Source organism: Falco peregrinus, chromosome 12 (genome assembly GCF_023634155.1).
Source record: "Falco peregrinus isolate bFalPer1 chromosome 12, bFalPer1.pri, whole genome shotgun sequence".
NCBI lineage: Eukaryota > Metazoa > Chordata > Aves > Falconiformes > Falconidae > Falco > Falco peregrinus.
In genome coordinates, this window is record NC_073732.1 from 16,869,206 (window position 1) to 16,889,397 (window position 20,192).

Genomic DNA, 20,192 nt, shown 5'->3' on the forward strand with positions numbered 1-20,192 from the left:
AATACTGAACTGATAGCATTAAATGTACAGGAAGGCTGCCTACAGCTGATGCTGGCACTTAGTGTTATCCTGCTAGAGATAAACAGCCTCTCCGTCTTTGAGGCACGGATTAAGGACTGGAGATGATATTGCATCCTGTTACTAGATCCCTGTCCCAGCGACGTGGAAGCTCATTCCTGAGCACAAGAACAGCTGCTTCGCATCACAGGAGCAAAAGTAGAGTGGGGAAATGCTGCCAGCAGGGCACTGCCTGCCATGGGGACACATATCCATCCAGCCTGGGCAGGCGTGAAGTTTATTTCAGTACTGTCTTCCCAAGGACGTGCTTGCACAGGGACAGTTAAAGTATAGTATGAAGCTTCCTGCTAAGCATGGGAAATAAAAAGCTGCACAAGATGTTGCAGGGAGGTCTGCTTCTAGCAGGTTTGCTGTGAAGCTGCCACCAAATCCCTGCACTGGCCACCCATCTGCCTGGCAGCTTCAGAGAGGGACTGCCAGCAAACCACTGCCCTCCTTACCCTCGTTGAACTCCCGGCTCAGCTCGTGGTTCGGGCAGCGCTTGACCACTTCGGTGACATGTTCAGCTTTCTTGTAGACTGGCATAGCCCTGATGACAGCTCCCTGAGGTGGTGGGGTCATCACTTTAATCTGGATGGGACATGTCTTGGCGATCTGGCAGTACAGCTTTTTCAGTTCAGTGGAATACTGGATGGGGAAAAAGAGCAAGAGAGAGTCAGGATGTTCAGCTAGAAATGGAGGCATGCCAGGAGGATAGAGATGGGTTTGCACATGTAACTGAATGCACCAGCTCCAGCATGCGCATTGCATTTGTTGACGCAGCAGCCACACTTCCACACAAGCAGCAAAACCCCTAGACCTTTACTGTTTTAAAATAGCAGAGTATAAATCTACATTTTAGCTTTCCCAAAGGCAAAAATCTTTAGATAAAGAGTACTGCTTTTACAAGAACAAATACAGCCTTTATTTCTCCTGGGCACACCCCCCCTCTTCCAAGGGGTGCATATTACCCACCTAACAAAACAGACACTATTCTTTTCAAAGCACTCTATAATCCTGGAAGCTACACACGTAAAGTGTTTCATCCTGTTTTGTAAGAAGCCCTCCTACCTTTGCAGAGGGATGAAATAAAAGCATGAGCTTCGGAATTGAGCAGTAATTGAAAGCAAGACCCTAACCTGTTTGGGAGTTGTACCAAATCTGACACTTCAGTTATCTTTTAAAAGCATCTCACACCTCTGCTGACCACCTCTGCAGCAATCTCCACACTTCTAAATGCAAAGGGTTACATCCATGATAGAGGTAAAAAATAGTATATATATAAAAAAAATAATCAAAGGTCAGAAGCACCGAACAGCCCAAAAAGCAGGTCCATGATGACACCTAGAGCACAACCCAGCAGCTGATTCTAAAAAGGGAGAGTGTGACTGTGCAATGAACACCTGGAGCAGAACAAGATGCTCTTATTCACTGTGCTAATTTGGAGCATATTAGATCTCCTCTTTTAAGATGTTCCCTACTAAAACAGTAACACTGGTGAAGCATTTTCCTGAAGAGCATTCCCATCTGGAAACCTTTCCTCAGCAAAACACCAAGGTGTCGGTTTCTGTTTAAAAATCCTCACTAAAATAAGGACATGTGCTTAGCAGGAGTGGTGCAAGGAAACTCTTACGTAGTTCAGTGCAGTATAACCTGAATCTATTTTTCTGGATGTCCCCCATGAAGGAGACTCTCCAGCCTCCTCTGCTGCACAAGGTTGTTCTAAAATACAGCAGTTTTTGTCAGCACCCCGCTCCGGAGGCATCCAGTTTTCTCCTGGTGCTCAGACATTCACAAGCGCAGAGCTCTCCCAGTAACTCTAACCACGCAACCCACAGGAATTACTGGCATTTCCCCACTTCCATCTCTTTGGTTCTTGCAGAGAAAGAAAAGTGAAAGCCCCAAGGTGGTTGTTTTCCTCAAAAAAAAAAGTCTCCAGCAGCCGTGGCTGATACCGCCCCAGTCCCAAGTGTTCAAACAAGGCACAGAGACAGGTCCATACTGGTCGAGAGCACAACATGGCCATCCACCCCGCTGGGATGGGAAGAGCTGGCACATGCATGGGTGGGTGGAGGGTGACGTGGCAGCATAAGGATTAGCCAGTGATATTTGGGGATTATTTGCATTTTGAAGCATACACATTGCTAACACAGGAAAAACCAAAGTTGGGAGAGACACTTGGGAGGAGAGAGGGATTAAAAATAAGCCAAGCCAGTCCCTTCCCTCCTCACTCAACGCCACCCTGCCACATGGCAGAGAAAATGCTACAGGTATTTAAGCTAAGGTGGGGGGGAAAAATCATCTTTAAAATGCAAAGGCCAAGTTGTGCAATGTATTTTATGTGCCTGCAGGCTAGAGATTAAACCCACAAAGGATTTACCCAGCCCGCGGAAACGGGGAACATGCCAAACAATTACAAAAAAAAAAAGTTGCGAAAGATCTAGATGGTGATTTATATCATACATCTCTTTAACCTGAAATTCCTTATTGTTTTTTAATTAAAAAGCAATTCCTTAGTGAAGGTAAGAGTGAGCTCACTATGTTGTCTTTTCATCTCAAGAGGCAGGAAAAGAATCACTTCTATGTGAAGAGGAAGAAAATTTAGAAAGCATTGTTTCCTTCAACACAACGGTTTGCTAATAGCATTGTGAAGGTTTCAAGGACAGAAAACCTTAAATATCTCAAAAAGCCAACTAATTGCTTGGATGCCTTAACATCATTGAAGCATAAAGAAATTGGGCACCCAAAGACGATGGGCTGAAATGAAAGCATAAATATGGAAGCGCAATGGCGCAGAGAGGGCACAGCACACGCCAGAAGCCAACGTGTCCGGTGTCTGCAGGCATTCGGAGAATTGAACAAATGGAAGGAGATATACGCCCCGTGGTCACGGATCAGAAGTGTTGGTGTTGACTGTAATTTTATGTGTAATAGCTTCAAAGACAGAAAGATGGGGTTACAAGAAGGAAAAAAATATTGAAAACATTAAAAAAATCACTGCTTTCAGAAGAACAGGAGAGGTGCCTGACACCAGCACGAATACCAAGGCTCCAGGTCAACCAGCATGGCCCTCCTGCCAGCAAAGGAAGGGATCGGCTCCTCACCCACCCTTCAGCACCCCAACTGCCAGAAGCCTTTGACTACAACCAGCAAGGCAGGCACTGGACCTGCAGCTGAAGTTCATAGAAAGCAAACAGCCACGGGCTAACGGGTTATGATGAACAAGCCTGTCCAACAAAGAAATACAAATATAACGTCCCCAAAACACAGGGCAGACTCAAGAGCTCCAGAGACTAGCCAACACCTTGAACCTGGCTTGTTGGAGAAGGAGGGTGATCAGGAGCCCACCTCTGCTTCAGGACACGGTCAGGGCACAGGCAGGCAAGCAGCAGCACTCAGCACAGAGGCAGATGAGACGGCAAAAGGGCTCTGCTGCCTTTTTGTTGTCAAGTTGCAAGAGGAGTTCAGTCCTCACAGGCAATACACAGGGCTCAGGGACATGGCACGCAGCCACGATTTCACATCTACCCCAGGCACAGCCGCCCGTGAGCGTGTAATCACTGAGCGGCTGGTCATTTAACACCGGTGTAAATCTGTCCACGGGGTACCTGCTGTCAGACAGCAAGGGGCTTGAGTTTCCCACCCTGCCAACTTTGCTGCAACCATGGGTAACCTGACGCCCGGCCATCTATTGGCATAAATAGATGCAAACAACTAGGTCATGGTGACTGGGTACTGGATCAGTGATAATAGCTATATCCACAGAGCAAGACAGGATATTGTATATAGATTTCAAAGCAAATAAGCCTCAGGAAAAAGTTCTGAGGAAGGAGCTGTCTGTGTTCAGAGAGTGCCTGCAAGCAAGGTGCCTCTCCCCAGCGGTCCCCAAATGACCCCACCTTGCAGGGGTCACAGTCCCCCTGCCCACCATTCTGCTATGGGAACTGACAGACGCCCACTGTATGAGGGGTCAGACCACAGGGTGAGCAATTCCTGGAAATGCAGAGCATGACTGTTAATCAGTGTGCTTCTGTTACCTGCTTGAGGAAGAAAACTAAATTAAGAGCAAAAAAAACCAAAAATGAGTTCGGCCCAGTCAACAAGCCTATCATTTAGCAAGACTACGAATCACCTAGCAGCAGGCACAGAAGTTGTGCCAACAGCCCGAGAAGCACAAACACTGCTTCTACCAGATGTATGGACCAGAAAGTTATTTAAAACAAGACAGTAGAGCTGGCAACGTGTTACCCATTCAAGAGGGTGAGGAAAGAGCTTTAGCTCTGACTTTTCTTCGGGGTTCAAGTGCTGCATGTAGCACTTCATAAGTAGACTTCAAGAGATTAAGTACAACAGTGAATTTAGCTTTTTGCTTAATAATACGTTTTAAAAGGAAAGAAGAAAACATTCCAGTGCCTGCAGCTCTGCCCTCCCCACCTGCCTGTGCAGACATACCGTATTACCCACTCTTGGCACCCTGGCTGGTAATTCAGTATCACAATACACACACGCCAGCTACCATCAGGCAACACCTGTCTGATTTCTTAGCAAGCCTCTTCTCCGGAAGGTGTGTCAACAAAGGGTTTAAAGGACAAAACAAAACACTTTTTAACCTCTCAAATGGAGAATTTTTGTTAGAGAGGACAGAAGTCTCCTGGAAATAAGTGTTCCATGCAATACAAGCTGCAATGGTTTTTCACTGAGAATTCAATTCCCCTGCAAAATACCGATACAGCAAAATCCCCCAAACACTACGTTGGAAATCTACCTCTAATATCTGTTTTACCATCTGATCTAGCTGAGGGATTATGGTCCCAAAGTCTTTAAAAGGAGCGGGGTTTGGTGAGCTCTACGAATGCTGATGGATGTCAATTTGAAGGTGATCCCAGAGGTTGGCTTATAGCATGACAGCTCCCTGAGCCCCTTCTGCTCAGATCAACAGGTCTTTCAAATCTTTCGCAAATTTCTTTCAAGTAGTCATGTTTTAGTCAACTCAGTTACATTACATTCATTTTCAAAAGCTGTTGGCCTGCTATGCTTTCTCCCCTACTTAAGTAACTCCAAGAAGGGGAAAAAAAGAACAGCTTAGCAGAGCAGGAAAGCAACATTTACTTGCACCAAAGTATTCACAGATGAGAACAAGCAGACTCACAAAGAAATAGAAAAATCACCTGCATAAGCTTTATTCATTTAAGAGGGGAAAAAAAAAAAAAAAAAAGCTAGTGGAAGGAAAGGAAGGTACCTACTAAAAATAAAAATCAAGATTTATGCATGTACCTTAAATGTCTCTGCTTTGATGAACAGTGATTTAAATTTTCATTCAAGAAAAATCCCACAACTGCTGGGGGCATGGGGGACACACACCAGATAAGAGTGTGTGTGCATATACGCACACACACACTTTCGGAACTAGTGTGTACCCAGAGGATGCTCACAGCAGGGAAGTGCAAGAAGAGCTCTTCCCAGAGCGCTGCAGACATGGATGTCTCCTGCTAGATTTAACTTTAATCAGCGTAACCTTAACCCCACTGCTCACTAGCTGACATGTTGCAGCTCCAGTTTGAGGTTCTCTGTCTCACCAGGCTCCAGAGAAAAGCAGAAATCTTGCTGCTAGCAGACGTAGCTGACGTTCAACCCGTGGGCACAACTGACAGGTCAGCGATAGATCAGGCCCTACAGATCCACCACAGGCGACGACAGCCCCCAGACTCGCAGCCCACTGCACCAGTGAGACACATCTGCGAGCATCACCCATCTGCAGGAGAAACCACTGTGCTACGGCCAGAGAGGACGGGAGCAGAGGGGATGCTGACACAGCCCTCACCAGTGCTTTGCAGACATCTACCAAACTTCTCCACCCCGGGGCAAAGGAAAAACCACATCGCCCTGTTTTTCCTCCTGAGGATGGGCAGCGATTCATGCAAGGGCGTCTGCCTTTGCAGGGACTTAAAGTTCACGTTCCCCTTGAGCCCCTCTGCCCCTCCCCGCGCCCCGCACGCAGGGTGCCGATGAGCCATTAAAACCCTTCCTCCCAGCGCTTCTCCCCGGGAGCCGCAGCCAAAGGCCGCCTGTTGCCACCTGTCAGTCGCAGGGATTAATTACCTGTGCCGGGCTGGGAGCGGCACATTCCTCCCCGGCCTCACCCTCCGAGATGTTGACATCAGGCAGGTGGGCCCCGCGTCCCCCGGCCGGCAGCGCGCAGGGGACGGCGCAGGGGCGTGGGGACGGGCAGCGCCGCCGCAACCGCAGGAGCGAGGGGAGAAGCGTGTCGGAGCGTGTGGGCGCAGCCCCGGGGCAGGCGGCACCCCCCCGCCCGCCGCTGGTGCCGGCCTCGGAAACCGTAGTGGGGGAAAAAAATTAATAAACGAATACCTATACGTGCGTTGAGCTGCTTAGGTAAACGGGGAAGAGGAGGGGTGGCAGGGAGGGGAAGGGAGAAACGTAGCCCGCGGGCAAGGATTCAGCGGGACGGTGCCTGGCGCGCCCGGTCCCCTCCGTGCGGGCCGTGGGGTGGGCTGCCCCCTGCCCGCCGCCCCCCGGCTCAGCCCAGGGGCAGGGACCCGGGGAAAGCAGCGCTGCCCACAAGCCGGTGGCAGGGGATGCTTGCGCTCGGCCGCGCTGTCGCACGATGCGCGGACAGAAGCCGCTTCCCCCCCCCCCCCCCCCCCGGGCAGATGCGGAGCTGCGTGCTCAGCCACCTACTCACCGCGGCACAGAGCGCCGGCTCCGTGCTCCCCCCCTCCACGTAGAACCCCCTGCGATTTCCTCCACGCTGCACCCCCGGCCAGCCCCCTACCACCGCCCTGCAAACACCCAGCCACGCACCCCATCTCGGAGGGCGGCGCTGAAGCAGGCCAAAAAGTCTGCACAGGGACAGGCACAAGTGGTCATGCTGTAGGACACCCCCCTGAAAATCCCCAAATCATTGCATCTGGAGCATCTGCTGGGTTCTCCCATCTTTAGGAAAATGAGATCATTCATTCATGTGACAATACTTCAGCACCTCCCTTGAGGCTCCCCAGAGATTTTAATTCAAAATTACCTTGATCAGGATGTACTATCTGCTTTAGGAATACTCCTACCTAACACTGCCAGCAAAGTCATAATGATAACAGAAATAACACTGATGTTTTCGCATATTACCTTTGCACTGTGAAACAGTTGTAAATTAGAAAACTTTACATTCAAGGGCTTTTACATTGCAGTTTCATATCTACAGAACTATTTCATCAACAAATGAAGACCTCGAGGTTTGGCTTGAAAACACTTTAAACGAACAACAAATAAAAAATTAATTGAAAAGTATCCTGTTTCAAGAGGAAAAAAACCCCAACCAACCCAAAACTGATGGAAAACTTCAGAGGCAAGCTGGGAAATATTTTACATATGTTTTCTGATACAAACTGACGGCTGTGAAGCAAGGCTTCACTATTTTATTTTGCTAGTTCTCTTCCTTTGCTGTTCTATTTTTTTAAAAATCTTTTTGAAATAACTTCTTTTAAAACTAAAATAGTAAGTCTCCTGCAGTCAAATGACCTTACCTTGCATACCCAGCTCACACTCTACTTGTGTATCATATCCAGTTTCTAAAGTGAAACTTCAGCAGTACCAAATAAGCTTCGGATGCTAAAAATGTCTAGTAATTTGCATTTCTGACAGACTACTTTGCACTAGAAATTTTGCAAGTGAGGTGGAGGTATGAAATAATAGAAAATGTGCTGAAAAGCCAAAGCTGAGCCAATGCTTAACAACACCTTCCCCCGTGGGTCGCAGTAAGCGCGCACTGATGGTGAGATCCCACGTTACAAAACATGGACATTTTCAGTGAATGGAGTAGCTTCCACAGGAAGCATTTTATTTTATGTTATTCCCCAAAGCCTGAGGTACACTCTCAGATACCTTCTTGCAAACACAATTTTATACAAATGCACAAAACACCTGAGAATTATCCTGCCTGCAGCACGGTTCCCTCTGATGCAACAGAACTGGCCAAAGCACACGGACTTTGAAACTGTACCGGGCTCCAGATGCTGTGCTGATTTCACTGATCGGATCAGTGTCTCCCGCATGTCCCTGTGATGCTATTTTCATAGGCTCTGCATTGCCAATTTACAGGTCACCAGTAAAACACTGTGTGGTATTTTCTTCCTCAAAGGACTTTTCTTTAGGATAATTTCACAAATAAATCTTCCCATGCATGGGGCCACATGCTGCATTGTTACGCTTAAAGCACTGGGGTCTGGGTGGTAGGGTTTTTTTTTGTTTTGGTGGGGGTTTTTTTGTGTGCTGGTTTTGGTTTGATTTTTGTCTGTAAGGGCTGGGCACAGGCTCTGTTTATACTGTTCAACTCTTAGCCTCTCAAACTGATACCTAATTCTCCCAGTGACTCCTGTATTACAAATGCACAACATAAGCAACCTGTTTAATTACCAAAGAAGATGCAACACTAAGAAACATACACTGCAAGAAGCCCACTCTCACATTACCCAATCTCACTTAAAGGCTATGAAGTGTTAAAATTTGGCAGAATAGTGAGGAGCAAAAAAAGTTAGGTTAAAAAATTAGTTAAAATTGGATTTGAAAAACATGCCCTTCAATTACTGAATGTTAATTGGTAAACCAATAAAACTTGACAGCAAGATTTCTTATCATTACAGTGAATGCAGAAGGTGGTCCATGAATGACTCCATTGCATTTCTTCCCTCCTCTCAGAGCTCCACTATCCTGAGACACCTGGCTGCTTCACACCCTCCTAGCAGGACGGGAACCCACTGCAAACAAAGTGCTACACTGAAGTTACAAGTATTTGCACCTATACAAGATACACACACCTGCTTGCAGGTAATCCAAGCGAGTGTACAGTATATATATGACCACGTGTTTGCTTACATGAAACTAAGTTGATTAGTATGACACCAAGTGTCACACCAGCTAGAAACTGTGACAGTGACATAACCAGCAATAGTCCTTCCAAGCAATTGTACTCATTACACCAGAATGTATACCCCAAAGCTGCAGGTAAAAAGCCTTGATTTAGCAAGAAAACTTCAGTACATGCTTAACTTCTGGCAGTGCTTTAACCACCTCCTGCCTAAGTCGGTATGCCTCTGCATAAGGGCATTTATGAAGCCAAACCTAGACCTAAGGTGGTCTGATTCAATTTGTATTTTAAAGCAAGTGAAGATTTTCTTGTAAAGGACTCCAAAAATGAACTGGAAAGAACATATTCAGGCTCCCGAGAGCAAACCCACCCCACCACCATACTGATTCTGACTCATGTGCCTCAGCCTCAGATACTGAGCACCAGAACCTGTTCTGTTCATGCACTGCTTTAAGTAAAGCCCAGGCTGGCCATTTCAAACCTCCTCCTAGCTTGGCGTGGGGGATTAAACCTTCTTACAATCATCTGTCTTGGGTTCAGCCAAAGAGGAAGGCTGTTGTTTGTTTCCTGTTAGCCTCCCAGATCTCACTTGTTTCAAGTCCGCATGTTCCAGCATGCTTCATCCTACCAGTCAAACTCCAAGAACTCTAACCAGCCAGAGGAAACATTGCCTGGAATAATCAGATGCCAGCTTTTAATGCATGTTCCAGTCACTTTTGTCCCCTGCTGGAAGTCAAAGGGTGATTAACTCGGCCATAAGGAGGGAAGAACCAAAGCAGCACATAAAGGTTGTCACTACTGATTGTTCCTGTGCATGCTCAATTATAAAAAGCAAACAGCCAAAAGCAAAACAAAATCCTAAAGCTCTCCAAAATAAGCCTGCTCCCACCGAATCTAACCTGGTTTCATCAACATGAGTCATTTGTAAGAGTCCCAGACAAGCAGGTCAAGCCTTGCAGCCCCCTACAGAGTAGACATAGGCTTTGGATCCTCAGCAATGCAGGATATAGTCACAGGTTCAGATAGCTCCACACCAGCTGAAGATCAACAGGATGAAGCACGGTACAAGGTAATGCCAAGTGTAAGACCTAACTCCAAAACTCTTTTTAGTTCCCTCATCTGCAAATCAGGGGTTTTCATAAATATCTCAGAGGGAAGTAAATGAGTCATTAGTATAGTATCTGCTACGGCAGAGGGGAAGCCATGGTGGACAAGAGAACACATTTAAAAACAGAAACAAACAAACAAAAAACACGCACAAAAAAATGAAACAAAAAAACCCAACCCAAAACAAAATGAAAAAAAACAAGCCACCATACAATGAAGTTGTTCTGGCAACATAGTCTTTTCAATCAGCAACATCCCAAGACTGTGATTTAGGGGCAGAATCATGCCCAGAGGTATCGGGCACTCTGCTACAGACTGCACCAGCTATTCAACACCCTAGAAAGCAGGACACTTTGCTAGATGGTGACATGGTTCCACTACAATTCTGGCTCATGTCAAAGGGCTGACCTACTTGTAAAATGCTACAGGGTCAGTATATTGCAAGGGTAAGAGTTTGAGTGTCAAATATGGGCACATCTTCCTAGCTGGGTCACTGACAGGTTCAGAGGAGATGCAAGCTGGTTGCCTTTACACACTCTTATACTGATAGGTGGCTAAAGGAGAGAAAACTCCAGCAATTCAAAGCTAAAACCAAGTTTAATGTCTTATTGTAGAGGAATGAAGGCAGTGGGTTGATTAGCATTGATAACGTGCAGCTGTGGCCTTGCCTCAGAGGCAGTGGGTTGATTGACATGGACGATGTGCAGCTGTAGCTCGTTCCCACTAAGTGGTTAAATAGCCCCGAGGATGGTGGGAGAGGGGGTTGGATGGGGGGGGAGCAGTGTGGTCTGACCTCTGGAGGAAGGAGATACAGCACAGACAGTAGAATCTGACCAACAGTAAAGCCTTGTTGCAGCCTGCTGGTTTGTTTGTGCTGCAACATCTTCTGACCTCTCATACGTAATTCCTTTGCCCAGACACATTTTCTTCCCTGTTCACTCTTTATTGACTTAGGGTTTAGAATCAATGGACTCTACTTAGAGGACAAATAACCCCTGATGAAATTCACGTAGGGATGATTTGTACTTTTTCCTTGCCTTCCTAAAGTGTTACTGAAGACATAGTTGGACTTCTGTTACCTGCTAAGCCTCGTGCAAATGACCCTAAGAGATTCCTCTTCCATTCCTCCCACAACCCACATGGAGGATCAGCTTCCCTACCCATTCCAGATGGCCCCACAACAGCCCTCCTGCTGGCAAGTGCGTTACTGACACAAGCTGCAGGACATCTCCACATAGTGTAGTTCAGTGCAAGCGAGGGATGCCAGATTTATTTCAGAGGGGGCAGTTTTCAGCAACATTCTTCCAGAGGGAAAGCTGGCAGGTCTGGATGAACACTCCTGCCTCCTCAGATAGTGCAACACACCTCCAAGATCCTGCATTTCTGCATGTGACAGCTCAGGGCTCTCCCACAGTAGCCCTCCGTAGCTCTTCATCCAAAGTTTCCATCCAAAGAGACAGGTCAGACACAGCCAGTGCAAGAGCTCTGTGACACCACAGCCCAGACAAGCACAGAAAACACAAAAACCTTTGAGACAAACCCCATGTTTCACAGGGGGTGATTACCTATACTGAAATCCACAGGCAAAACACATTAGGTCTTTCCTGAGCAGAGGGCAGGACACCTCTGCCTCTACAGCCGACTAAGCAGCTTGAGCAGGTTGATGACTGTGTGGGTGTTTTCTTGGCTGGGCAAGCCTACTTCAATGCCATGCTGTGACTAAGTGCAGGAATGGTCCCTGGCTGTCTCCCGAGCAGAGAACCAGCCACTGGACCCCACGGAGCAGGGCTGGTAGCTAACTGGGAGTCCAAGGATCTCAGCTCTGAACCAGAGTGCTGCAACAGAACCAGGGGCCACCAGCCAAGTCAGTCAGTGAGCACTCTTCCATATGTGTGCTCTCAACAAAGACTGAATGGCTCCAATGGAGAAAGGCAACCCCCTTTCTCTCCTACTTGCCTTCCTTCCCCCCTCTCCGTTTGTTCCACCTGAGGGGAAGTACAGATACCTCTCCACTTCATCCTTCTAATAAAGTAATAATCGCACCTATGGGAGGCGATGGAAGGAAAGACAGAAAGTATTAAATCTGACAGGCTCTCAAAGCGGCAGTGCCAGTGAAATGCATCATTAAGGTGAGTAATTTTCCTGTTTACTTCATAGGCTCTAAGCCCCCCCCCCCTCCTTCCTCTCCACCTAAGATGTGGGCAGGACCCATCAAGGCAAAGCTTTGGAAGCAAGCAGCAGCGTCCCCAATTTCTACATAAATGCTGCAGGCCAAAGAGCAAAGGCAAGTTCCAACTGAGCCCTTGACAGTAATCAAGCATTGCGGCGCCTCTGGTCTTGTCTTGTGCATACCTTGCAAGTAGCATCATGTCTTCCCGCTGAGATTTCACTGGCAGTGCACACAAGTGCCTTGTTCCTTGGCTTCTATCTCAGAAAAAGAAAGTCCTGAACACACACACACACACGCCCCTGCCTTTCTGCTCTGAGGGAGACCATTTCCCTCTAAATCTTCAGCATACTGTGAGCAGCCCTTTCAGAACAGATTTCTGAATCTGCAAAAAATCTCTTTTGTTCCTGTGCAGAAGGTGAGCACCAGTCCCTTGCCAAAAGGGCACTGAGTTTTCTCTATTAACATCCAGGAAACTTTCCTGAGTCAGATCTTATTACATTTGAAACAAAGTGCAGGTACCAGCAAGTCTCTTCCATGATAACAGCCAGGGCCTGTCCCATTTCCTGATCACATTACGCTCAATTTCCAGAATTACATCTATGCAAATATTGTTCCCCTGCTTGCAGAGCATTTCATTGATAATTAAAGTGAAAAGCCAGCAAAGCTCTTCTGGCCAGGATGCCAAGTGAGGCAACAAACTAACCCACGGGCAAATATTCTTCCTCTGTATGAAGACCACCTGATAAAGGCCCTCTCCTACTCCTAAAGGACCAAACCATTTCTATAAAAGTCCCTCTGTCTTCTGGATTTACTGACCTAACGAGGCCATTCTCTAGTTCTGAGTCACAGAGAGAACGTAAGGATTAGGAAAGACAAAAATCACACCTAACTGAGCAAGTAGTAGTTTTACTGAGGACATAAAGATGTAGTAACTCAGCGCTAAGCTAGATCAATAAAGCATGACAGCAGCTCCAGCATACTTAGGATGAATGGTGACTAAGTCAAACCTTTAAACCTTTTATTCATACAATTAAGCTTTGGGGATGAATAGCAAGAAAGTCAGACAAGAACATCATCACTAGCTATTACCAGCATTTGCAAGGTTCTTGGATCTGTATTTTACCCAGATCTTCCCCTTTCTCAGCGCTCTCCTTCCATCCTCAATGACTTAGCTAAGCACAGTCCTTGAGTCAACTCATGTGGTTTCTCCTGAGCCTACTTTCAAAGTCAAGACATGATTCAGCAAGGTGTTTAAGCAGATGCCTACCTTTAAGGATGGGAGCAGCCTTGCTGACTCCAACAGAACCAATAGATTTCACAGGGAATATTCACGTGCTAGAGGTTATGCACTCACTCAAGCGCCTTACTGAACAGAGACCTTGATTTTCCTACATACCGTGGGAAACAGCTTGTCAAGAACTACACTGAGGAATGCAGCAGCATTGCTGCTGCAGCCATCAGGCCACTGAGACATCCCCAAGTCCAGAACGCAGCACCTCACCCCCAGGCAGATAGCGAAGTCAATCCTGTGGCATCTTCTTTGCTAGGAAGTGCAACAAGCCCATCCCAGGCTAGGGGTATTCCTCCAGCTTTTCGTTATGCTCTCCAGCAGCCCCGAAGCTATGCAACTGCAGCAGCTAAGGGAAGACAGCCATTCTGCAGGGCAGGATTTAGAAAGGGCTTGCAATGGGGAATGTTAGCAGCAGTCCTTCCTATCCCTCTTAAAGAAATCAAAATCTTCAGTTTTGCATCTCCTGCCCTCCAAGAGAAGAATGAAAAACTACATCCCAGTTGGTATGCAGGCCAAAGGAAGATGTGCAGTAATACGTCACATGAGAAATGGAAGGCTTGAACACAGCATAGTTCACACCTGATTTAGCCAATATCTCGTTGCTTGATAATCTCAGCAAGAATGTGCAAGTGCATAAAGCAAGCTTGCATAGACCTGGATGCACTTTACACACAAATCTAGAAGCCTGCTAGGTAAACTCATCAGGAATAATTGTCCAAATGCTCTATGACATAGTTACAGATCTATAAATTATTGGAAACAGATTACAGCAAATCTCTCAATACCCAGCAATTTATTTCACTGTGTAAATGAAAGGTAATAATGTCATCTGCATGACCTAACTGGAAACTTAACAGGAACGAATGTGGATTTAGATGCAAATCCTCATGACCACAATTTGAAGATGGCTTTCCAAGAAAAACACCAAACAGCTCTTTGTCCCTGCAGACCTCCTACCTCTGTACTGCTCCATTTGCAAACTGCAACTTCTGAAGACCCCAAGCCATGGATGCTTTGTGAGAAGACCTACCCCATTCAAAGCAAGACTGCTTTCCCAAACAAAAAGCAGTCTTTGTTACTGAATAACAATGAGAACAGGAATAGTTCCCTGGGAAACATAATTTTAAAGTCAGATTTCCTAACTAACCACACCCAATTAGTAAGTAATGCCATGTTTCTGAGCAATTATGGAATCCCTGCAGATTTTTCACTAGTTGCAAGTTTGCGATTTCCTCCATCTTCCCAACAAAAAAGGCAAAGACAACACCCACCCACCCCCTCATATAGATAGGAGGTAATTAAAGGCAAGCTCCTTTCTCCCTAAAAAGAAATACAACAAAAAGGATCAAAACAAGACAGCGTTGCAACATCAGAAGTTATTGGCTCACACTGTCCGGCACTCCCGTTTTCCTTACAGCTCATACACGATGCATCAGAGAAAGGCGCAAAACCTCTATGGACAGAATGTGCTGTTACCCTGTGCGATGCTCTGCAGGTGAATTCCTGCCCTTGCAACAAGCAAGCTTCATCCCGAGACAGCTACCACGAGTCTCATAAGCTTGCACCACTGCAAGTGCTATCAAAGGTAAGACTTAAAACCAGCCCCTTAGCAGCTCTGAATCAAACGCTATCCAAAATGAGAAGACAGAGAGAGGGCTGGGACTAACGCTGGTAAGCCATTTGCAAGCGTAGCCTATTGAAGACAATCAGCTGGCACCAAAGAAAGCAAGGACTTCAAAACTGCAGAAGCTAACTACCCCTCCAGAATTTTATCAGCCACCACTATGCAGAGAAAGACACCATTAAACTATCAGTATAACCCCAAAAACCTCTTTCCATTGACCAGCATCACAACTGAATAACAGAAAAGGCCCCATAGGAAAACAAGTATTCATCTCTCCAGTTGCAGACAGCAAAGTGCCAGGATGCAACCCCCCCTCTAAATAGGATCAGAGATATGACAAAACACACTACAAGGATACAACCATGCTACTGCTATGATGGACAGCAAGATCATTATTATTTAAGGTGGCTCGCAAGGCTCCTTTGCACAAAACACCAGGTGAGAAGAAATAAACTGGGTTTTACAAAGCATGGAGGCAACAGATTGACACAACCCAGAGGGAGGCACTTTGGAAGAAGCAAACTGGTGAGGGAGAAGAAACCCTTGTCACAACACACCAGCTACCTGGTCCTGGAGGACAGCAAACGATAGAGGCCTAGCTAGACTGTAACTGTTGCCACATATTTCTTATTTAAATGCAATTTGTTTAATCTCAAGTTGGATTCAACCATCAAAGGCTCTCTTCTGTAGCACACTGACAGTTCACTCTAAATCTCTGCACCTTTAATCCTTTAATTAGCCAAGAAAAATGTGATCTCAACTCTTCCACCAACCTAAGCTAATTTTCTGCATGGAGCTTCCAACTCCTGTAGGTTACAGGTTTTAGCTGCTCATATAGCCAAGGGGAAAAAACAAAACAAAACACTGCCGCCCTCCCCCCCCCCCCCCCCCATTCCCACACAGGCTGATGTATGCTTCTCCATGTGCTGCCTCTCCAAAGAGCAAGGTCCTGAAAAGTCCTTGCAAGAGGGACCCATTTTCACATTGCAGTAGTGGGCTGAGAGGCTTAATTACATCACAAAATTCAGAGAAAGAGTGAGAAGAGGTTTAGATGTGTGGTACCAGAGTGGCTGGAGGGATTTGGGGACAAGGCAAAGTTTGTACAGGAGAGACATAAAACCTGAAAGTTAAGCCAGCACTTGAGGAAGAGAGTGTCATTCCCACCATGTGGCTCTGGCCACCTTCCTCAATGATTTTGGGATGGGAACTCTAAAACAAGGAAACAAACCCCTGAATAGCCAACCATTCTGGAAGCTCTCTCCAAAAAAAAAGATTTCTCCAGAGATGAGCTCTGCTATTGCTCAAGAACTTCACAGCAACCCAGCTCTGAAGGCAGAAAAGAAAGACTGCATGAGTCACCAGCGCATCGGGACAGACATCCATTCGGGTAGCTTGAATTACGCATCAGGCTTTTCATGCAGTCCAGCAGAGCAAACTCAAGGAAGGATGAGAGAGCCACCTAAAGCCCTCTTGACTGAAAGCCCTAAGCAGAGGGAGTGAGGTACAACCTGCACCTGAACACAGCTCTGACTACCTCTCTAGGTCAGGATGCCTCCTGCAGGGCAAGACAAAAGCAACCAGTGTTCTTGCTCAATGCCTGCTAAAGGCATGCCCATAGTGCAGCTGCGGGGACTGCTGGCTTGCCACATGCTAACTCAGTGTGTGACAGGCAGGAGGAGTTCAGCCATGGCCAAGTCATCTCGGCAGAGCCCCCAGAATGTCACACTCAAGTTGCAACGTGCCAGAGGTAATGAACCTGACCCATTTCTGCAGCACCACACAGACACAGCAGCTCTCTTTCTAGGCACAGCATGACGAGTCCATGCAGCATGGCATGGAGCCTAAGGCTATCCCTAGCATGGGTGTCTACCTGCTGAGAACGGACAAGCTGTAGGAGGCCTTCCTGGTAGCTGGCCAGGGAACACAGTCACTAGGGACTTGACAAATGCATAAAAACACAAGAGTAAGAAGAGTAACCTCACTCTGATGAGCAAGTGCGCAATGGAAGAGCCCTGTCTACATCAAAGGCAGAGGACAGGCATTTCTGCATCTTGCACTTCCATAATTCACTTGTGTGTTGGGGCCTTGAAGAATGTTAGCACATGACCAGGGCTGCCTCACTTCGGCAAGCACTTTTGGTAAAGTCACAGCAGAATCTGGTGCGTGGCAAAGGGAGAAAAAAAGAAAAAAACAAACCCAAGAAAAAAAAAATTATAGCCTGCTGATCTTAAGCACTGGCAAAATACTACCCAAGTAGTATTACAACTCCATCTATGTAGAACAAAGCACTTTGAATGCACGCCCCTTTCCTCTGGTAGGATTTTAGAGGCAGTGTGTTCACATTCTTCACCTTATTCAGCCCAAATTAGTTACCCCCAGCTTTCCAGAAAGGAATCTAGCCCACAAGACAAGGAAAACAAAGATCTGAGCAACAGTAGCTATACTCCACCGGTAATAGATTCTAGTCACACAGTTTGCACATTCAAAACTCACATTAATTTTATGTGCAAACCAGAAATATAGCTGCACGTGCATCTCGGGGGTCAGCTTAAAAAATAATAAATAAAACTGCAAATCTCAGTATGATAATGAGAACCCATCAGTGTGATGATATGAGAACCTCTATTACCAGCCTCACCACTTCAGCTGCTCCTGAGTCATATAACTGTTCTACACTGCCACAGGCCTAGAGAAAGAGGCATTTCAAGGTACAATTAAAGGCAGGCAAACGAGCTCTGCAAACTGCAGTTGGTAGATGTTCATTCCACATTCGGCTCTTACAGAACAAAGAGGATGGGAGTAGCTGGCAAGGAGCACTTGACTGGGAAGCTGTATTCTGGTGTCCAGGCAGTCAGCCTGGTAACTGGATCTCTGCACACTCTTTGATCGATGTATTAAAGAACATCCTTCCACCGACAGTCCTCAGGGTGGGTACACAAAGGTAGCGAACGCTTACCAGATTTGCTCCAGGCCAGAAAGCAAGCTCATTTTGCAGCACTAAGATGAGTAGTGTTTTTTCCTCTTTTCTTTTAAGAAAGAAAGAAAAAAAGGGGGGATTCTACAGTGCTCTGAAAACAGCTAATCAAATCATTAAAGTGCTTAAAAGTTTAATGAAGAAATCAAAGCTATTAAGCAAACATTCAGCTTGATGTCTCTTTCCCTTCTTACCCACCCTTCCTCAATGCATTCAAAACCTCTTTTTGCTGTGCTAAAACATGTTTGAACAGGTACTGAGATACAAACAAGTCTTGGCCCCATCTCATACAGAATGGATTGGTTGCAGATGTTCTCCTGCAAGCTACATCTTGTCTCCTGCAAGAGCATTCATCTCCAAAACACATCATTTCACCTACTTTGCCTGAAGCCAAAACTCAAAGGTTATTTAATTTTTAATATTTTTTTTTTATTAACTCTAACATACCTACAGCTGTGCAAGCAAAACCCCATCTGGTTTTTCAAGGCACAAAGAGGCAAGCGACTAAGTTTAGATAAATGTAACAAAGTTGGGGCAGTCATCTTTCTGTTCACCTCTGCAGCAGCCAACAGCAATGTCAGGGGTGCAATAAAACAAAAACCTGATATATTTCAGAGAAGCCTGACATATTTCACTATCTTCCTAGGACAAGTCAGACATGAGCTCATACAGTGGCAGGTGAGTCAGTGACGAGTCAGACAAGAGCCTCTTAATTAAGCTTTAGGGGTAGATGATCCCTGGAAGGTGTAATCAGATTGGTATGGCCAGTGGAAAAAGAAGAAAGAAAAAAAAAAGCAAAAAAAGCTGAGTGAACTGTTACACCCTTGCTGAGCCATGCCAGGCAGGCTGAAGGCAGCACGCTGCAGAGAGTTGGAGAGCCCCCAGCACACAGGAATACCTGACCATCCTGCACCACTCCCTGGCAGGCAGCGCCTGCTTGCGTGCTCAGCCCTGCTTCTCCTGGAGTAGAGAAATGCTGACTTCCCCAGTGAGCAGGTTATGCTGGGGTCATACTGTGGACTCTGCATGATCTGGGGGGTCCAGGGTAAGGTGCACCCCAGGAGTTCAAGTTTCAGAGGCAAGGGGACAGTTGGCAACAGCTCAGACCTGCGTGGTGGAGAGGGAAGTGATCATTCCCAATCCATAACCAACAGAGTCAATCTTGGCCATGTGCATTATCAACCTTTAGAATGCTACCAAGCCACCCCACTTAAGAGAAAGACCCTGCGAGTTCTGCGTTTAGGAAGCTTCCCTGAAATAAGCTGCAAAACATGCATCAGAATATCAGTGTACTGAAACAAAACAGCCCCATTAAACAGATTGCGATCAGCAGGGTGACTAACAGCGTCAGAGCGTTTTTGTGCTCATGAAGTCAGATGTGCAGCATGGAAACTGTTTTCTTGCAGCGTGTGTCCCTACAAATTCAACCTGGAACCTGGTTTGCCCACAGAGCTGCTCTTCCTGCCGGCCAGGGACCGTGCTGTGGTGCTCCCTCTGAACACCAGCCGCACCAGTGCAACCCAGTTCTCCCCATCTTTATCTTGCATGGATCAGTCTGCCAAAAAACAAACCCAGAAAGACTCCAACCTCTGTAGCTTTTTGGAGAGGCTTGACAAAGGCAGGCAAAAATGACTCATCAGAGAAGTCACACACAAAGGGGATGCCAAATAAAGGCCAAATTCATTAATTCTGTATAGAAACTGTATGGCAAAACAAGTGGTCCACATGCTTTGTCTTTGTTAAATCTTACAGAACTAAATTGGGACTCTTCTGAAGCTTTTCCTAGGGGTCTCTTGCTTTGTGACTGCCAGTACTGTATGAAATTTTAGTAGGATATCTAGAAATGCACAGACTGTTTTTTGTTGGAGTCCCCTTTCCGCATACGCCTACAAGAACACAACCAAGGATGGGTCAAATAAAAAAAAAAAAAAGTGACTAAGAATGAGTAATATGAGCGGTCTGCAGCCAAAGAGACAGGAGACAAGGAACTCATCAGAAAACCAGCCACCACCTCGCTGATTAATGAACAGGTGTCATTCAGTGCTCAGCCACCTGACAAACATCTCACAGGAAGACTTTCTCTCCCACCCA

At 46.4% G+C, this 20,192-nt stretch overlaps 1 protein-coding gene across 5 annotated transcripts in view; it reads right to left on the minus strand.

Annotated features, from left to right (window-relative positions):
* The window catches only part of TP63 (tumor protein p63), an 87,348-nt gene that overhangs the window by 22,592 nt on the left and 44,564 nt on the right, over window positions 1-20,192 (minus strand). For all 5 annotated transcript variants that reach the window (XM_055817440.1, XM_055817441.1, XM_027787333.2 and 2 more), the window contains exon 3: window positions 519-705. In XM_055817440.1, the coding sequence (XP_055673415.1) occupies window positions 519-705 (187 nt within the window). The remainder of the gene's footprint in view (window positions 1-518; window positions 706-20,192) is intronic.